General features: G+C 42.1%; 1 protein-coding gene across 2 annotated transcripts; it reads left to right on the forward strand.

Moving 5' to 3' along the window:
* Window positions 1–669: 669 nt before the first annotated feature.
* Window positions 670–18978, forward strand: LOC102232218 (junctional adhesion molecule B). Of its 2 annotated transcripts, none has more exons than XM_023329216.1 (10): window positions 670–1124; window positions 11250–11315; window positions 11476–11586; window positions 12992–13141; window positions 13233–13420; window positions 14073–14175; window positions 14245–14352; window positions 14454–14466; window positions 18020–18053; window positions 18140–18978. In XM_023329216.1, exons 1-10 carry the CDS (start codon window positions 965–967, stop codon window positions 18176–18178), a joined length of 972 nt encoding a protein of 323 aa, XP_023184984.1. In that variant the 5' UTR covers window positions 670–964; the 3' UTR covers window positions 18179–18978. The 2 variants fall into 2 exon arrangements, with proteins under 2 accessions (XP_023184984.1, XP_005808037.2); XM_005807980.3 differs by having other exon boundaries at window positions 672–1124; window positions 14451–14466.
* The last annotated feature ends 198 nt before the right edge of the window (window positions 18979–19176 follow it).

Raw genomic sequence — 19176 nt, forward strand, 5'->3', positions numbered from 1 at the left:
TGCCCATCGTGAGATATTTTGTATTGACATTAAAGCCGACATCTATGGATCTTTTCGATTTTAAGTCTGGTATCTTAAAATCTGTTATTATCTATCTGTGTATTTGATCATGCAGCTGGCCAACACAAAGTGATGAGGAAGAAAAAGCATGATTTTTAGATTCCTTATTTTAAATAAATGCTACTTGAAAACTGCTTTTAGCTACTGCAGGTATTTTGGGTTTTTACTTCTTGCAGACTAAGAAATTCCCCTGACCCTGTTGAAAGCCTGATGCTACAACCACTATGTCCTGTTAGGAACGTGGGTTTAGTTTTTCTGGTATTTATTTTCTACTTTGTAAAATTCCAATCAATAACATTAAAGTTTGCGGCTGTAACGTGGTGAAAAACGTCAAAGGATCTTTTTTTATTTTTAGTTTTTTGTTCTTTTGTTTTTTGTGGATTCCTTTTGTGTGTGTGTGTGTGTTTTTTTTTAACTGATCAAAAATACGACAGTTGTGCAAATTAGAGTTGAATGAGTAGACTATTTTTATCCAACATTTACCCACATCAAGTTCATGCGTGAGGATGGAGCACCCGTCGGTGCAGTGCGCGTCTTTGGACACGACGCTGCGCTCTAAGCGCTCCGCTGCTCTGCCCCCCGCTCCCCCCTCTCTCTCTCTCTCTCTCTCTCCGTCTCTCTCTCTCTCTATCTCGCTCTCTCTCATCTCCACCTCAATCTCAATCAGCGCCGAAACAGCACGGCACGAGAAAGGGAAAAAAAAACCGGAACATTGATTCGCGTCCGAGACAGTGACCGATGCTCGCCATTCCCTGCCCGACGTCTCCGCCGCCGGCACGCTGCGCCCCGCTCTTCCCGCTGTAAAAGCAGCTCCCCGCCGGGGCAGTCCGGTCGCCTTCTCCTTCCCCTTCCCCCCCCCTCACCCACCTCCGGTCTGGACGGCAGTTTATTCCCTGGATCCTGGATGAACGATCGGAGAGTTGTGAACAAGTGTGAGAAGAACGCCGAGGCTCCGCGATCTGCGTCCCCCGCGCCGTCCACGGAAGCCGAGACTCAGCCAGAGTTGTGGACGACAATGGAGGGGACGTCCCTGTATCTTCCTATTGTTATTTTACTCATGCAATGTAAGTGGAAACCAGAAGTATACATGTAAAGGGAGCGCTGGCTCTATCAGCAGCCGAACCGATCCTGTTATTTATGATGGTTTCATTGGCTGGATTAAGATAAACACTCAGCCAATTAGTTTAACGCTTTGGGGGTTAGGATCCTATTTTTAAAGCTACACCAGCCAGAATTTTTTTTTCTGGAAAATCAATCAAACTCAATTTAGACAGTTTGTCACCTTTCTAACACGTCATGGTCAGATTTTGTTTGTTAAAATTTGTTCTGCTGCAAATTTATTTAAAATACTTTCCTTTTAAGAAACGAGGCTTTCAGGTGTACATGCATCTGGTGACGTCACAAAAGGCACATTCGGCCAATCAGACTTTTCAGTACGTTTTCTTGTTTTTTCTTTCTATTTTTTTTTTAATTTGCCAAAAATCTCCCTAAAAGGCGGTTGTGTTTATTCTGTATGGCATTTACAGCTGTAAAAATAATCAGTGAGATTAGCCCAATCCTACCAGTTAGCCCTACCGTCCACTCATTCACTCAATTGCTGCCAGCTGTTCAGTTGACTTGCAGTATAGTAAGCTGAGACTTTAAAGTCACACATTTCATGGGTGGAGATGGAGAGTATCCTTGGCAACCAGCCAGATGGACACAGAATTTTCTTTTCGAACACTTTAAGTTCTGCTTCAAGCTCGTCATCGACGACAGCATCCATAACGGAGTCAGACTCCAGCTCAGACAGGCAACATGGAACCCTACCTCGACTCAATCTTAACTCTACTACTTTATTTATTTTAAAGCTGCTTGTTTACCTTAACTAAATCCAACTGATTGTCTTGTCCCTCGTGTGATGTCATCAACCCTAACTAAACTAGCAGTTTGTTCTTCAACGTACCTTTTAAAAACCTGTAAAATCCTGAAGTAAAAATCTGTATTTTGTTGCCTGACTGTGTTTTTATTGTCAATGTGCATTAGTTGATAAAGCAAAGATGCACAACTAGGTTGTATCTTTAAAATCTAGGCAGATGTTTTAGTTATAATTTAAAGGTTTGTTGCTGGGTGAGAGAGAGTGTGTTGTTTTATCAGAGCGCCTGGGCTGGGCTCCTAGAGGTTTGGCCCTGAACTTGTACTGGCGTCCAAAGGTGTTGGCAAGAGAAGGGGCAGATGTTTGCATGAGGTCAGTGAAAAGCTACTTCAAACCAGCGGTTTTCCTCAGAGACTTTCCGGAGACAGGAAGGTTTGCAACGAGGCAGGCGGAGATAAGAATGTAATTTGAAACACAGAGGATAATCAGAATGCCTCCTGATTATCCTGTTTGAGAAACCGGGGTGACGTCCAGGCAGGAGGAAATGCTTTGACTGATACGAGGAGACAAGCGCGAGTGAGTGATGCACACTTTTCTCCGTGTCGGTGACATTTCGCCACCTGTCAGGCCGCAGAGTTCAGAGCTGTAGGTTTTCGGCCTCGTCTTCTGCTGCACGGCCGAAACCAAGGGAGGACTGGGCGTGTCCTTGTAGCAAGAGAGTCACCATCCCAAATATCAATCTCTGTCTCCCACACATGGTGTGCCTGCCTGAGACAGCTGTTGCTCCCTGTGTTGAGCTCACACAGTCAGGCTTTGTTCAGGAGCGCACACACACACACACACACACACACATGGGTGAATGCGTAGAGTTCACGTCCTGTTTTTCTCTGCAGCCTTAAAACGCGTGCCATCCACTTTATCTCCATCGCGCAGCCAGACAGGGTGCTTCCTTTGGGTCCGTCTCCCTCCCGCTCTCATCTGTTCCCTGTTAATTTGAATAAGTGCCTTAATTATCATCGCGCCACGCTTCTGACCCTGGCTCAGGCCTGCCAGCGCCCAGCCTGGTCTTCGTAACACCCTGTACGGACTCTCGTAACGAGAGTCGAAGAGCCAAGCCCGGAGTGTGCCGTCCTTCTATTTTCTGCTCGGCCAAGACGCGGCTGTCGCTCTGAGCTCATAAGCCGTCGCCGTGTTTGGTTCACGCTAATGCCACGCGCTCACAGTGCAGGAGCATTTTTAATTACCACAGAGGCCCCTGTTTGATGCTATATCGGTAAATCACCAGGGACCTCCCGCTGCGACGCACATGCATAACTTATCAAGATCCGCCGAAACAACTTTCTGACTCTTTCTCGTTGGAAGAATCTGTTTGATCCAAGGTGACAAAAGACACTGGGCTTAGCTGGTATCTGTCTCTTTTCCTGTTTCCTGAACTCACCTCAGTTCTCCATGGGTCGTTTAGGATGCAAACAGTGGCCTCACCCTGACAGGATGCTGCCGATTGGATCTGATTCTTTAATGATATTTAGAAAGGTCAAATATATATTACATCTGACCTGTGATCACTTGATGTCAAGTTCACTGACCAAGACTGAAAAACGGACAGATTCCTCTGCAGCCAAGAGAAGCAGTCAGTCAACACCTCCACGATTAAATCGAGGTTGTAAAGGTCGTCGGTATCCAAAGCAATGCCTCTTTTCTCTCTGTTCTCCAAATGTGTCTGTGCAGGCATTTGTCATCTCTGCTATGTTTTCGTTTTTTCAGACACACTCCTCAAAGGTGGCACCAGGCCTGCTCTCACATTGTACAACAAGACTTTCTCCTATTTCTCCTTCCTCCTGTCAGAGACCATTTCTTTCCCCTTCAGTCCCACTCGCTCTTTTATTCATGCTCCTGCAGGTCCTAAGTCCCCTGTCCCCCCTCCGCCTTCCTCCCTTCCTCCATTCAGTGCGACTCGCTCTCCTTCACTCCATTTGTATTCTATTCTTAGGGACGCTCATCTCTCCTTGATCGTTCATTCTTGTCCCCTTTTAATCTGATTGCATCTTTCCTCCTCGTCTCGCCCCTCCTTTGGTGAGATCGCACTTCCCCGAGGGTGTCGAGGTACACGGGCCAAAGTTACAATAATCCCGTTAAGCCGCCTCAAGTTAAAGCATGTCGGACCGAGGGGGGAAAGAGACCATCTAGAGGGAACGTTGCAGAAAATTAGGAGCCAGGCCGATGAGCTGCTCCACATTTATGAAAGGCATTCACAGGCTTTAAGATCCAACTGGCAGATAAGGTTTTTGACTGTGTACACTTGGAACGACAGCTGTTTTCTGCTGTTTTATTACACTCTTCCTACCTTTTGGCTCAACTTTCCCTGCTTTCTTTAGCATCGCCTCTCTGTATGCAAGCAGCCTATTGTTCCCCAGCTTTGGTGCAGAACAGAAAGAAAGGGACTGGGATCTCTCAGGTTCAAGTCCTGGGAGCTGGCTGGTACAGGAAAAGGAAGTTCTCCTGACAACTTTTTCTATATGAAGCAACAAGGTTATTCAATTTTCAAGCTTCCCTTCAGTTTTATGATAGTCATTAAAGACAAAGTTGACAGCTTTCAGTTTGGTTGGCCCAGTCAATAAAGTGCTGTGCTTGTGGGTTCAAACCCCGGACTGGGAAATCTTCAACTACAGTCTGTGTAAAAATGTACTACAGCAAGAGGTATACATGTTGCCACAGGAGTGGTAAATTAGTTTAACTTCCTATATCGATCGAACCCTTTACTTTGGTTTTCAAACTGTCTTAGCAGACAGACAGGCATCTGTTGAGCAGGTTGTTTGGTGCGGTCAGTAAAGTGCTGTGCTTTGAATCTGGTGATTGTGAGTTCAAACCCCAAACATGCAACCTCCAAGCATGAAGTGTGTGTGTGTGAAAATGTCTAGATGTGTCAAGGTCAGGTGGAGCCAGGATACCAGGGGAGTGCTGGAATGTTTCAACTTTAATTTTCGTTCTAAACCGTCGCTGTAGATTTCCAACAGTCTTAAGAGGCAAACAGGCAACTGCTCAGCACGTTGTTTAGCGCCGTCAGTAAAGAATCCAGAAAGAACGTGTGTTTTGTCAACTGATGGCACCATTGACATCAGAAAAGATAAATGCGCTATGAGACACTTCCAAAGTGTGGAAGACGGTGTGGTCTACAGGTTATGGCGTCAGACACCAAGTGTGAAAGACAAGGGTTCAAATCCCAGTGAGAATTTGGAAAAAACTCCCATTTTATCAACTGCAGTCAAAGGCACCATTGACAGCAGAAAAGATAAATGTCCTACGAAAAATGTCTGCAGTGTAGAAGGTCATGTGGTCTACAGGTTAAGGCGTCAGACCTCAGATACAAAGGATGTGGGTTCAAATCCTGATCTTGGTCTATTAATAAAGTAGATCTACATGATTAATTTGGGATTTTTAGATTAAAACCCACAAACTTTGTGATAATCAGTCAAACTTAAGGCCAATATCTGCCTAAATATCTTTTTTTTTTACCATTCTATTTTGTCACTCCAGGAATGCACCGATTTCAAAGTTTTTTGCTGATACTGCCGATTTTCCTTTTTTGCTGCTTTTTAAGCAAAAACTCAAAAAAAGGAATATCGGCAGTATCAGCAAAAAACTTTGAAATCGGTGCATTCCTGGAGTGACAAAATAGAATGGTAAAAAATAAGATATTTAGGCAGAAATTGGCCTTAATTTTGACTGATTATCATGACGTTTGTGGATTTTAATCTAAAAATCCCAAATTAATCATGTAGATCCACTTAATTATTGGATAAAGATTAGGATTTGAACCCACATCCTTTGTATCTGAGGTCTGATGCCTTAACCAGTGGACCACATGACCTTCTACACTTTGGAAGTTTCTCGTGGCACATTTATCTTTTCAGGTGTCAGTACTGACTGGAAGAGGCTGACAAAATAGACATTCTTTCCAGGCTTTGAACCCCCATCCTTCTTACTTGGTGTCTGATGCCATAACATGTGGACCACATGATCCTGTACGCTCCTGAAATTTCTTGTAGCACATTTATTTTTTCTGCTGTCAATGGTGACTGAACAAGGCTGACAGAATAGACATTCTTTCCAGATTTTGAACCATTTTGAACCATAATATATGAAACATGGAGCAACTTATTAGATGTGCAAAGATAGTTTTTGTGATGCCTTTCATCAAAATGTAATGTTACTGGTTTTCTCAATTGTTTACTGGGTGGTGTTTTCATGACTGTGTAGTTTTGTGTCTTTATGATGTAAAGCACTATGAACTGTCTTGTTGCTGAAATATGATATAGAAACAATCTTGAATGATAATTAAAAATCTGAAGAGCCTGTTTGTGTGCAGAGCATCTAATTAAATCAGTCAATCCAGGTGTGGTGGTGCAGGTAGTCACACCTTTAAACTGAGAGTCGTTAGTTAAACCTGTCACTCAATGAGCAGTGAAACTACCCAGAAAGTCATTCATGTCACTTGTTACATGAAGATCTAAACACCTCAACATATGTCAGTAAAAGTGTGTACGATCATGTGGTCAACAGGTTAAAGCATCAGACACCAAGTATGAAAGTCAAGGGTTCAAATCCTGGAAAGAATGTCTATTTTATTAGCCTCTTTCAGTCACTATTGACAGCAGAAAAGATAAATGTCCTGCGAGAAATGTCTGCAGTGTATAAGATCATGTGGTTTACAGGTTATGGCATCAGACACCAAGTATGAAGGACGAGGGTTCAAATCCAGGAAAGAATATCTATTTTGTCAGCCTCTTCCAGTCAATGCTGACACCTGAAAAGATAAATGCACCACGAGAAACTTGTAAAGTGTAGAAGGTCATGTGGTCCACAGGTTAAGGCATCAGATCTCAGATACAAAGGATGTGGGTTCAAATCCTGAACTTGGTCTATTAATAAAGTAGATCTACATGATTAATTTGGGATTTTTAGATTAAAATCCACAAACGTCATGATAATCAGTCAAAATTAAGGCCAATTTCTGCCTAAATATCTTTTTTTTACCATTCTATTTTGTCACTCTGGGAATGCACCGATTTCAAAGTTTTTTGCTGATACTGCCGATATTCCTGTTTTTGCTTAAAAAGCAGCAAAAAAGGAAAATCGGCAGTATCAGCAAAAAACTTTGAAATCGGTGCATTCTTGGAGTGACAAAATAGAATGGTAAAAAAAGATATTTAGGCAGAAATTGGCCTTAAGTTTGACTGATTATCACAAAGTTTGTGGGTTTTAATCTAAAAATCCCAAATTAATCATGTAGATCTACTTCATTAGTAGCCAAAGTTCAGGATTTGAACCCACATCCTTTATATCTGAGGTCTGATGCCTTAACCTGTGGACCACATGACCTTCTACACTGCAGACATTTTTCGTAGGACATTTATCTTTTCAGGTGTCAGCATTGACTGGAAGAGGCTGACAAAATAGACATTCTTTCCAGGCTTTGAACCCTCGTCCTTCATACTTGGTGTCTGATGCCATAACCTGTGGACCACATGATCTTATACGCTGCAGACATTTCTCGCAGGACATTTATCTTTTCTGCTGTCAATAGTGACTGAAAGAGGCTAACAAAATAGACATTCTTTCCAGAATTTGAACTCTTGTCCTTCGTACTTGATGGCTGATGCTTTAACCTGTGGACCACATGACCTTCTACGTTTACAAGTTTCTTGTGGTGCATTTATCTTTTCAGGTGTCAGCAATGACTGGAAGAGGATGACAAAATAGACATTCTTTCCAGGATTTGAACCCTTGACCTTTGTTCTTGATGTCTGACGCTTTAACCTGTTGACCACATGATCGTTCACACTTTTACTGACATATGTTGAGGTGTTTAGTTCTTCATGTAACAAGTGACATGAATGACTTTCTGGGTAGTTTCACTGCTCATTGAGTGACAGGTTTAACTAACGACTCTCAGTTTAAAGGTGTGACTACCTGCACCACCACACCTGGATTGACTGATTTAATTAGATGCTCTGCACACAAACAGGCTCTTCAGATTTTTAATTATCATTCAAGATTGTTTCTATATCATATTTCAGCAACAAGACAGTTCATAGTGCTTTACATCATAAAGACACAAAACTACACAGTCATGAAAACACCACCCAGTAAACAATTGAGAAAACCAGTAACATTACATTTTGATGAAAGGCATCACAAAAACTATCTTTGCACATCTAATAAGTTGCTCCATGTTTCATATATTATGGTTCAAAATGGTTCAAAATCTGGAAAGAATGTCTATTCTGTCAGCCTTGTTCAGTCACCATTGACAGCAGAAAAAATAAATGTGCTACAAGAAATTTCAGGAGCGTACAGGATCATGTGGTCCACATGTTATGGCATCAGACACCAAGTAAGAAGGATGGGGGTTCAAAGCCTGGAAAGAATGTCTATTTTGTCAGCCTCTTCCAGTCAGTACTGACACCTGAAAAGATAAATGTGCCACGAGAAACTTCCAAAGTGTAGAAGGTCATGTGGTCCACTGGTTAAGGCATCAGACCTCAGATACAAAGGATGTGGGTTCAAATCCTAATCTTTATCCAATAATTAAGTGGATCTACATGATTAATTTGGGATTTTTAGATTAAAATCCACAAACGTCATGATAATCAGTCAAAATTAAGGCCAATTTCTGCCTAAATATCTTATTTTTTACCATTCTATTTTGTCACTCCAGGAATGCACCGATTTCAAAGTTTTTTGCTGATACTGCCGATATTCCTTTTTTTGAGTTTTTGCTTAAAAAGCAGCAAAAAAGGAAAATCGGCAGTATCAGCAAAAAACTTTGAAATCGGTGCATTCCTGGAGTGACAAAATAGAATGGTAAAAAAAAAAGATATTTAGGCAGATATTGGCCTTAAGTTTGACTGATTATCACAAAGTTTGTGGGTTTTAATCTAAAAATCCCAAATTAATCATGTAGATCTACTTTATTAATAGACCAAGATCAGGATTTGAACCCACATCCTTTGTATCTGAGGTCTGACGCCTTAACCTGTAGACCACATGACCTTCTACACTGCAGACATTTTTCGTAGGACATTTATCTTTTCTGCTGTCAATGGTGCCTTTGACTGCAGTTGATAAAATGGGAGTTTTTTCCAAATTCTCACTGGGATTTGAACCCTTGTCTTTCACACTTGGTGTCTGACGCCATAACCTGTAGACCACACCGTCTTCCACACTTTGGAAGTGTCTCATAGCGCATTTATCTTTTCTGATGTCAATGGTGCCATCAGTTGACAAAACACACGTTCTTTCTGGATTCTTTACTGACGGCGCTAAACAACGTGCTGAGCAGTTGCCTGTTTGCCTCTTAAGACTGTTGGAAATCTACAGCGACGGTTTAGAACGAAAATTAAAGTTGAAACATTCCAGCACTCCCCTGGTATCCTGGCTCCACCTGACCTTGACACATCTAGACATTTTCACACACACACACTTTATGCTTGGAGGTTGCATGTTTGGGGTTTGAACTCACAATCACCAGATTCAAAGCACAGCACTTTACTGACCGCACCAAACAACCTGCTCAACAGATGCCTGTCTGTCTGCTAAGACAGTTTGAAAACCAAAGTAAAGGGTTCGATCGATATAGGAAGTTAAACTAATTTACCACTCCTGTGGCAACATGTATACCTCTTGCTGTAGTACATTTTTACACAGACTGTAGTTGAAGATTTCCCAGTCCGGGGTTTGAACCCACAAGCACAGCACTTTATTGACTGGGCCAACCAAACTGAAAGCTGTCAACTTTGTCTTTAATGACTATCATAAAACTGAAGGGAAGCTTGAAAATTGAATAACCTTGTTGCTTCATATAGAAAAAGTTGTCAGGAGAACTTCCTTTTCCTGTACCAGCCAGCTCCCAGGACTTGAACCTGAGAGATCCCAGTCCCTTTCTTTCTGTTCTGCACCAAAGCTGGGGAACAATAGGCTGCTTGCATACAGAGAGGCCATGCTAAAGAAAGCAGGGAAAGTTGAGCCAAAAGGTAGGAAGAGTGTAATAAAACAGCAGAAAACAGCTGTCGTTCCAAGTGTACACAGTCAAAAACCTTATCTGCCAGTTGGATCTTAAAGCCTGTGAACGCCTTTCATAAATGTGGAGCAGCTCATCGGCCTGGCTCCTAATTTTGCCTCAAATAAATGCATAGTTCCCTCTAGATGGTCTCTTTCCGCCTCGGTCCCACATGCTTTAACTTGAGGCAGCTTAACAGGACTACTAACTTAGTAACTAAGTTACAAAGTTAGTGGTAAGCAATTCTGCATGTATAGCAGAGCAACAGTGGAGCCAGCTCAGGAAGTCATAGACTAACAGGAAACTGGTCCACTGAATAAAGGCCTCTTGCTTATTTATAAATTTAGATTTGTCATTTGAAAGAACAATGGTGGGAAAAAACCTCCGTTACTCACCAGGGTAAAATTGCTTATTGGTCTTTTATCGTTCTGCACAGATGATATTGTACTTTAGTAAAATCACAGTTTAACCCGTTTTTAAGAATCAGCAGGTTTCCAGCCGATTGACATTCAGCAATGAGTGTGGTCACCACTTTAACTGCCAGTGGAAAACATTCAACACCACTGACAGTCATTCCATCGAGTTCAATCTGATGTTAGGCCAGTCACAGTTCAGTTCTTTTTGGTCACTTTAGTGTTTCACATTGTCTAACATGTTGAAATTTTATGCCTTCAGTTTAGTTCATAAGACTGTTGCTCTGAAAATATCTCTACCTATGTAGAGAGGCCTTCAGTGGCAATGGCACGAACAAATAAAAACATGTTTTCATGTCACAATCCTTCTCATACTGAACCTTATGACCCCATGGGTTATTCTGATGACCTTTGTAGCAGCTTCCTTAAATTGCTCATCATCCTCAGAAACCTGCTCATCGGAATCACGATGCCACTTTGTTTCCTTTGCCTTAGTTTCATCAGAAATATGATCCAGTGCTTCACTTAGTGTAAATGTTCTCTTTATTGTTGCAAGGAGGTGGGAATTGCCCAAGTGACCCAGCTCTAAACTGAACTCTGCATCCATGTTAAGCACGTTATGTTTAGTAAACCAACAGGTGAAAAAAGAAGCCTGGTTTGGGACAAGATGTGACTATCAGTCAGCTTTTTGTACTGATATTAGTTTGCAGCCTCCTGGTTTGTTTACCTTTGGGTCTTTGGTCAGGTTTTGGTAAGAGCTCTGATTTAGCCCCCCAAAAATCAGAGCTTTTTGTATTTTGTTTTCTGAGGTTGGTTGAATTTTGATTAATTTCTTCCTCCTGCATTTTTGTTCTTCCTCCAGGTTCCCCTTCGGTTCCCGTAACCGTGTCAACCAACAGACCTAAGGTGGAGGTGGAGGAGTTCTCAGGTGAGGACAGGGGGGAAAAACAAGCGAAGAAAACGCCTCTGTCTGCTTTCTTCACGACAGTAAACCGGGCGGCTATAAATAGACCAGGCCATTAAAATGCTACTGATCCTTTGCCGCCGTGGAGGAGGCCCCTGATTGGTCACACTCTCCCGCCTTTCAGACGCAGAGCTGTCGTGCCTGTTCCACACGGAGACAGACCCGAACCCGCGCATCGAGTGGAAGAAGAAGGCAAAAGAAGTCTCCTTCGTTTACTTTGACGGACGCTTCAGAGGTTTGTTTTAATCCCATCCATACATCAGATAAGCTGATTTAATCATCAAGTTTCATACTCTTAATTTGTTAAGATGCACCTGACTGATGAATGCCAGTGGTGTGGAAGAAGTTTAACCTCTCACCTTTGAGGCTGAATTGTAATGAACACACACTCTCACCAGGCAGACCCTGTTAATGGTTGTCTTTGACCTACTGCTGCCTCCCCCGGTTAATTAGTCAGTTGTGGCTCTTGCTTCATTAAGGACGCAGTTTTTCTCTGGGACGATAAAAACACGCAGAGAGAGTGGCCTTTCTTTTTGTGGTGTCGTTTGCTTGCTGGTAGCTGTGACAGTTTCTTCCCTGATAAAGAACCAGCTTGTTATTCCCTCACCTGTGTGTTTTCGAGAGCAGAAGAAGCACGTTTATTTGAGCTTCAGCTCTGAATGCTAAAACCATGACGACTGGTGGTTGGTAGATGGAAGATCTGCCCTCCAAGACGATGCGTCACACCGACTGGGAAGTTAAGTTGGGATCATTAATGCAAATCCACTCATCATTCCCAACTTTTCTTCAAATTTGACCAATCCCATTAGCTTCCCGTTTCATGACGTCTCTTGAAAACCAAACCTGCGAGATGAAAGCGTGTGTAATGCTAACTTGTAGCATTTGGATTTTAACTCCACGGTAACTTGAATGAACATTATGATTTTTTTCTATTATTTGTACATTAACTCTTCAGGCACTTTAATTTAAAATCCCATCTTTTCTGGGGGAAGGTTATGTGCAGCAGGTTTAACTTTTTGTACGATCAAGCTGAAAAAGAAGAATCTGTCATTTTAAATTGCAACAATCACAAAAATCAACCTGAGTGAAGTCGGCCCCTCCATCTTCTTCGAATTAAATGTTATTGGTGCAGCAAAAACGTTTCTGTAATTTTAAAGCTCAATGTTTACAGGTCGTCAAAGTTGCCTGCCATCAAATTAGCAAGATTTTGATAACAGTGCACTGGCCTCTTGATCTCTAATGACCTCTGTAAACATGTATTACATTTTTTTAAATGACAGCAGCACAAATATTTGACACCAGTTTCATTATTTTATTTTTTTAGTCACTTTATCTGACTCCTAGTCCAAGGCAGTTTGGTCCAAATCCTCCGTCCTGTTCTCAGTTTCATAACCTCTAGAACTGCAGCCTTGTCACTTTAGGTTTTGATTTTAGTTGGACGCTTTAGTTGGGATTCTCTGAGAAAACATCCCTTCAGTTCAATTTCACTTCACTTGTTTTTAGTTTATAACCAGCTCTGAGTAAGTCGACTGCAGCTGAATTTGCCACTGTGGGAAAAAAAAAAATAAAAAAATCGGTAAGCCTTTCTCCAGCGCCTGCGACGCTCTCAGCCACTCAAGACCTTCCGACATTCCTCCCAGGTCCCTTCGAAGGCCGAGCCACCATCGACGGGGCAACGGTGACCCTGCACAGAGTGACCCAGGAGGACGCCGGGGAGTACCGCTGCGAGATCAGCGCGTCCCTGGACACGGTCAGCCTGGGCGAGACCAATGTGACCCTCAACGTCTTGGGTAAGGAAGAAACGTAAACCGTGCTTTTTTTGTTTGTTTGTATTTGGACAAACCAAAGTTCTGGCTCACTCTTCCTCACTTTGTCACCCAGTGCCCCCGCAAACCCCCACATGCGAAGTCCCCGCCTCGGCCGTGACGGGCTCAGCGGTCCAGCTGCGCTGTCGGGACCAACAGAGCGTCCCGCCCGCCACGTACTCCTGGTTCAAGGACAACAAGCCAATCAGCAAGCCCCGTCACGCCAACGCGACCTATCTAATCAACTCCCACACGGGAATACTGGTGAGGCGGCATGCAGATTAGGGGAGAAACAGAAGGCAGCTCGAGCGTTTGTAACCGTCTCCTTCAAAGCCGTATCTTATTAAACGGAGGTTAAAGACAGTTTATCGTATGCAGGATTTTAAATGTTTTCAAATTCAGCCCATCTAAGTCAGTACTTTATAGAACCTCTTTTTGCTTCATCATTTCAAACCGAGTCCAAGTTTATTTGTGCAGCACAGTTCAGCAACAAGGCAGTTCGGAGTGCTTTACGTCATTAAAACCACGCGAAACAGACGAGTTTCTACTCTAAAGGAACTCAGGGTTACATCTTCTGGAAGTTTGTTCCTGCTTATCGGCATGCAGAGCAGGCCACAACCTGAGTCTGGAAGGTTGACGCAACAAATCTTTAATGTATTTCGGTGGTAAAAGTATTTTAAAGTGTATTACCTACAGGGAGCCAGAGTAAGGATCTTAGAACCGCTCCATGCTTCTGGTTTTAGTGAGAATGTGAGCGGCGGCATTCTGCTTTACTTTCTTTTGTTATTTTTGGTCTAAAATGTTTGACAAACTGGATTCAAACATGACTATGTAAAATCCATTGTGGCTGTAACATATAGTTTTGTCAGGCAGTTCATTTTCTGGATTCCTAGTTGAAGTTTTTCTTTTTCTGCAGGAGTTCAAAGCGGTCACCAAAGAGGACAGCGGTCGCTACAGCTGCCTGGCGTCCAACGGCGTGGGGTCGCCCAAAATGTGTGAGGCCAAGCCCATGACCATAGGTAAGGTTGCTCTGTAACGGTCTCCGGCTGTTTCCCCCGACTAAAATTCAAGTCTCTCTGGTTTTGTAGAGGACGTGAACATGACCGTCATCCTGGGATCCGTGGTGGTGGTCTTCCTGCTGCTGGTGGTGTGTGGCTGCGGCGGGATGCTGTTGCATCGTAACGGCTTGTTGACTCGTAGGCGTCTTCTCCAACAGCAGATAGAAGTTTTGTATTTATTAACATGATGTTGATTGGTAATTTTTTATTTTTTACCATGGCTACGACTCATCTAGAAGGACACAGAGGGAGGTAAGAACTTTTCTCATACGTCACCTCAAAGTCTGGCATACCAAATAAATGTAATTATTTACTTCTTGTATTTGAAGAAAATCTCAAACTGACAACTACTTACCAGTTAGTTCTCATGGAAAACCTGCAGAGACGATTAGCTTTCCCTGCAAAAATGTTCGGCCTTCCTGTTCTAAACACAACAAAAGGCTCCGTTTTGGTCACTGGACCCAATCAAAACCCCTCGGACGTTTCACCTTGACAAATAAACACATTTTGTTAATTATAAAGAAAAGGATCAAATCTTACAAATCATACAGACTGACATTCACCGAATGGACCAGGACATCTTCCTCGCGTTCTGGAAGCAGACAAAAAGGAACAACACAAAATCATATATTCATAATACTTCAATGTGACTGCTGCTTTACCATTTTTAATACTCTTTTGAAAAAAATGAATCTAAAAGTTCAGAACACATGTTTCAGTACAGAAATGAGGATAATCTCCCTTCAATTTCTGCAGGATTAAAAACATCTCCACCAAACAATCTACAGCAAATTTGTCTCTCTTTCCTCCTGTGGTCCAACGTGTTTACAGAAACAGAATTCAAACCAAAAAAAAAGGCAGGATGTGACATTTTTATTAACATGATTCCACTTGGCTTTCATGTACTTTTAAAATATTGATAATTGTCCTGCCAAATCAGTGGATCCTGGACACGGAAGACGGAGCCGGTGCTGGGATAGACATATACTTATAAATGATTCACTTTTAGTCTGAATTGCTCATTATTGTAGCACCACAGAAACCGTTTTGTGGAAGATGTCAACTTCCGTCCATGCATATCAGATATAGATTAAAATATTAATGCTCCCCTAGCCTAGTAATTATATTCAAAACATCTTCAAAGAAAAATCTAATTTAACTCTGAGGCAAGGAGTCCTTGTACTTGATCTACAAAATCTCTTTGAGGAAAAAGAATGTATGTAAAGATTAGAAAGATCAGGTTTGCATGATATGTATCCTTACATCTCACAAATATGATGGAGGCCATGCAGCATCAACGCGCTTCCTGTGTGGAAAACCTGAAGAGAACAGAAATAAACCCTGGTTAAATCAACTTTTTTTACATTAAAGAAAAAAAAAAAGATCACAAAACAAGACTGGAGAAGTAAAATATCCAGCTTATTCATCGTCTTTGACAACTAAAGGCTTTAGGAGTGTTCACATCACAGTATTATGCTGCTAAGTCCACCGGGAGCTATCTGCACAGGAAAACTGATGTCATTATCTGTCTACGAACGAAAAGGTCAAACTGTATTCATCTTTGTTTTATTTAATCTGTCTCTATTGTTATCTTGGGATTACATCGGTGGGATATCGCACTGAGCAGCCGACACGCACGCAATTACTCATGGCGACTTGAACATCCAAAGGGCAGAAAGAACAGTGGTGCAAAAGTAAAGAAAAAAAGAAAAAAAAGTGCCAGATCCAAACAGTTGTGGTCGCCTTTACTGCAAAAACACACCGAGATGATCTGAGTGACCGGAGCTGCAGGATCTAATGTGTTCTAGTGTCTCTGCGCTTCACACCTGCAGATGGTCCAACTATGCAACATCCTTTAGATGAGAAAACTACAGGGGAGAGTTCCTGTCTCCATTAAATCAATAGGATTAAGAGTGGTTTTGTGGAGTAATTATAAATGGTAAATGTCTTACCTATGCTCAACAGCAGTCAGAGCCAGAGCGTTACTCACAGCTATGACTGTTCTGAATGAATTTACATCTCATAACACTATTAACTGATTTTTTTTTCTTTTTTAACTATCTGCTTCTTAACATGCTCTCATCATACCTACTCCTAACTATTTCAATTGTCTTACTAATAAATGATCTCAGTTGCAAGAATGCATTGTAATGGTTTTGGTTTTCAGCAACTGAAAACTTCCAAGCTCACTTTCTCAGATTTAAAAGAAAAAAAAATGTAACTGGCTGAACCCAAACTACAATATGGAAGGGGATTAATGGGAGGTTTAGTGAAAGGAAAACTTTTTTTTGGTTAAAAGGAGAGAGGCAAACAAGCTCTTCGCCACACTTATGCGCAAATACGTGCAAAAGTAACCATGTTTTCCATTTGATGCAGTGTTATGACTTTCAGAGAAACTGAATGTTGGGTTTTCATCACCAGTAGGCTGCAATTTTTAGTCTAGATGTAAAAATGCTAAAGATCGTAGTTGTTTGAACCCGACGGGTGCGTGAACCCGCATCCCTACACCTTTCCGCGAACGACTTGCCTCCAAAACTCCCGCATGGTGTGCTGTGCAACACGAGCCCGCTCTTGTTAAAGCCGCCAACCTGATACCCCGCAGGTCGTTTTGGATCTCCCAGTGTCACGGCGCGGCCCACATCAGCAGCCAAACCCTACACAGAGCGGACGACACGTGAGTGAAACACGAGGACAAATTTACAGCCAGAAGAGTTTAAATCTCATTACCGGCACCGACTCCAGGAAACGGCTGAACGCCGTCGAGAAACGTCCTCCCCCTCTCCGTCTCTCCGCTGGGGAAATAAATCGTGGCCACGGCCGTTTTGTTTGGATTAAACTAACGAGATAAGGTGTTAATTACTTGCTGCTAAGCTGATTTCTTTTACTGTTGGAGTCGTTTCTTTGTTTCCTCTGGTCCTGCAAGCTGGCTGCATATTGAACACACGGAAGAGGCAGGAACATCCTGCAGTGGAAGAGAAATAACCTCCGTTCTCATCATTTCAGTCCAACGTTCAAGATGGAAATATAATTATTTTCCCTAAAGTTCAGGAGAGACTTTAGCTTCGGGTCATAATGTAAAACCAGACTCCCTCAAGTCTAAACAATCACCGAATCTGAATAATTCATCGCATCAACTTTGGCATCTGTACATTATTAAATAACAAATGTAATATTTATAAAGCCAGGTAGAAATGTTAATGAGTCTACTAAAAAATTTACCTGCTTCATTAAAGTTAAAGTGTGCAGTGAATGTGACACATTGACAAGATAATAGACATCTTTGTTTAAAACGGGGCAGCGTGTGAGAGCTGTGGGTAGTCAGTATCTTACCTGGAATGGAAAGCCGTATTTAAAACGCCATTTGTCTGTAATTTCCCGATTATGTTTTATTCTGCTTTTGCTCAGACACTCCATGTGCATTATTACCACGTATCCGACCTACATTTTAAGAAATTTAAAACTTTCACCTCTGTGCCACTATGGTTACTTACAAATGGAATCATTTACAGGCTGAAAACAGGCGGTTTCTCCAATAGATTTAACTGATTTAACTTGTATGTAAAGTTGGAACATTTTTATGATTAAATAAAACTACCCAATTACCACAAAAGAAGAATTAAAAACAGAGAAGGGTTTGTTTGGAGGCACAAAATAGCAGATTGTGGTTTCTATCTATTACGCTCTTCGTTGTGCTCCATTAAATCTTGACTCAGAGGTGCCTTTCGCTCTGTTCCTTGTACGATGTATGTATAGTATGAGTCAGAACGCAGCTGTCTGCTGTCCTCACGTTGGCTTTGTCTTTCAGGTCCAACGTCAACTACGTCCCCCCACCCCAAGAAGTAAGTGTCCTCCCCGTCTACTGCTCCTCTTCTTTAGATTCTGATCACTCAGACATGAATTATGTTTTGCTTCTATCCCTCGTCAGCCCCAGGATTTCAAACACACTCAATCGTTCATGCTCTGAGAAGATGGCTCTCCTTCGACGGAGAATAAATCCCCCGTCCCCCTCCTGTGATGAGGTGCCAACAATGGATTCAGATCCATTTCCCCGCTTTTGATCTTCCAGCAAACACCAAACTCGATCCTGGCTTTGTTTTGATTTTGATCTTTGATTACATCTTGCTTTTTGTGCTGTTCACTTTTGCCCATCAAAATCCTCTTTTCTTACGGGACTTGAAGCAGCGCTGTGGTGCTCTGCTGCCCCCTGCTGGTTACATCTCGAAAGTGATCCTCTGACTTGACTTTTTTTTAATTTTTTTTTTAAACCAAAGACTGATGTTTAATTCAAGTGACTTTTATTTCTGTTTTAGAAACTGAATCTAAGGGGAATCTTCTGAAGCCATACTGAATTATTTCAGTTGTTTCCAGACAACTCAGACTTAAATACAGCTTACCTCCAGTCAGTATTTTGTCTTCTGTCTCAGGCCCAAACACCATTAAAATCCCCATATCATGATCTTAGTAAAACCAGGAGGAATAAGTTTGACTCGTTCAACTTGAGACCAACCCCCTTCCGTCCTGATGTGCCTGCATGGTCTTCTTTGATAAATGTATACATAAATTATCTACAGTAAACCTTGTGCCTTTTTAATTTCACAGTCATATCGATCTCGGGATCACGCTTTTTTGTAAACAAACTTGCCTTACTTTTCTGTCTTTATATATATCTATCTATTCTCGTGCCACTGTTTATCGAATGACGTGTGGATGACTGTACAGAGTTTTATTTGAATGAATCAATAAAAGTTTTTCTCTTTTTCTATCATCTCCTCTTCATTTTCCCGTACATTCGCAGAGGCGTAAAATAATAAGAGCACCAGCAACTCAGAGAGCAAAACTACATATGAATCTTTCAAGTGATTCTAGACGAGCGCCGGACCTGCTCGCGCTTTTCATCTGGAGCCTCCTGAGATCGATCTCAAAGCGTGGCAGCGCCAGCCTAAAATTTTAAGCAGCGGGTCG

This window comes from Xiphophorus maculatus, chromosome 24 (genome assembly GCF_002775205.1).
Source record: "Xiphophorus maculatus strain JP 163 A chromosome 24, X_maculatus-5.0-male, whole genome shotgun sequence".
NCBI lineage: Eukaryota > Metazoa > Chordata > Actinopteri > Cyprinodontiformes > Poeciliidae > Xiphophorus > Xiphophorus maculatus.

Excerpts from the sequence above, each read along its gene's own strand:
- LOC102232218 (XM_005807980.3), top strand. The coding sequence starts at position 965 with ATGAACGATCGGAGAGTTGTGAACAAGTGTGAGAAGAACGCCGAGGCT. Across the intron at positions 14,176-14,244 it reads GGCCAAGCCCATGACCATAG|AGGACGTGAACATGACCGTC; the intron begins GTAAGGTTGCTC and ends CTGGTTTTGTAG. Across the intron at positions 18,054-18,139 it reads ACGTCCCCCCACCCCAAGAA|CCCCAGGATTTCAAACACAC; the intron begins GTAAGTGTCCTC and ends ATCCCTCGTCAG.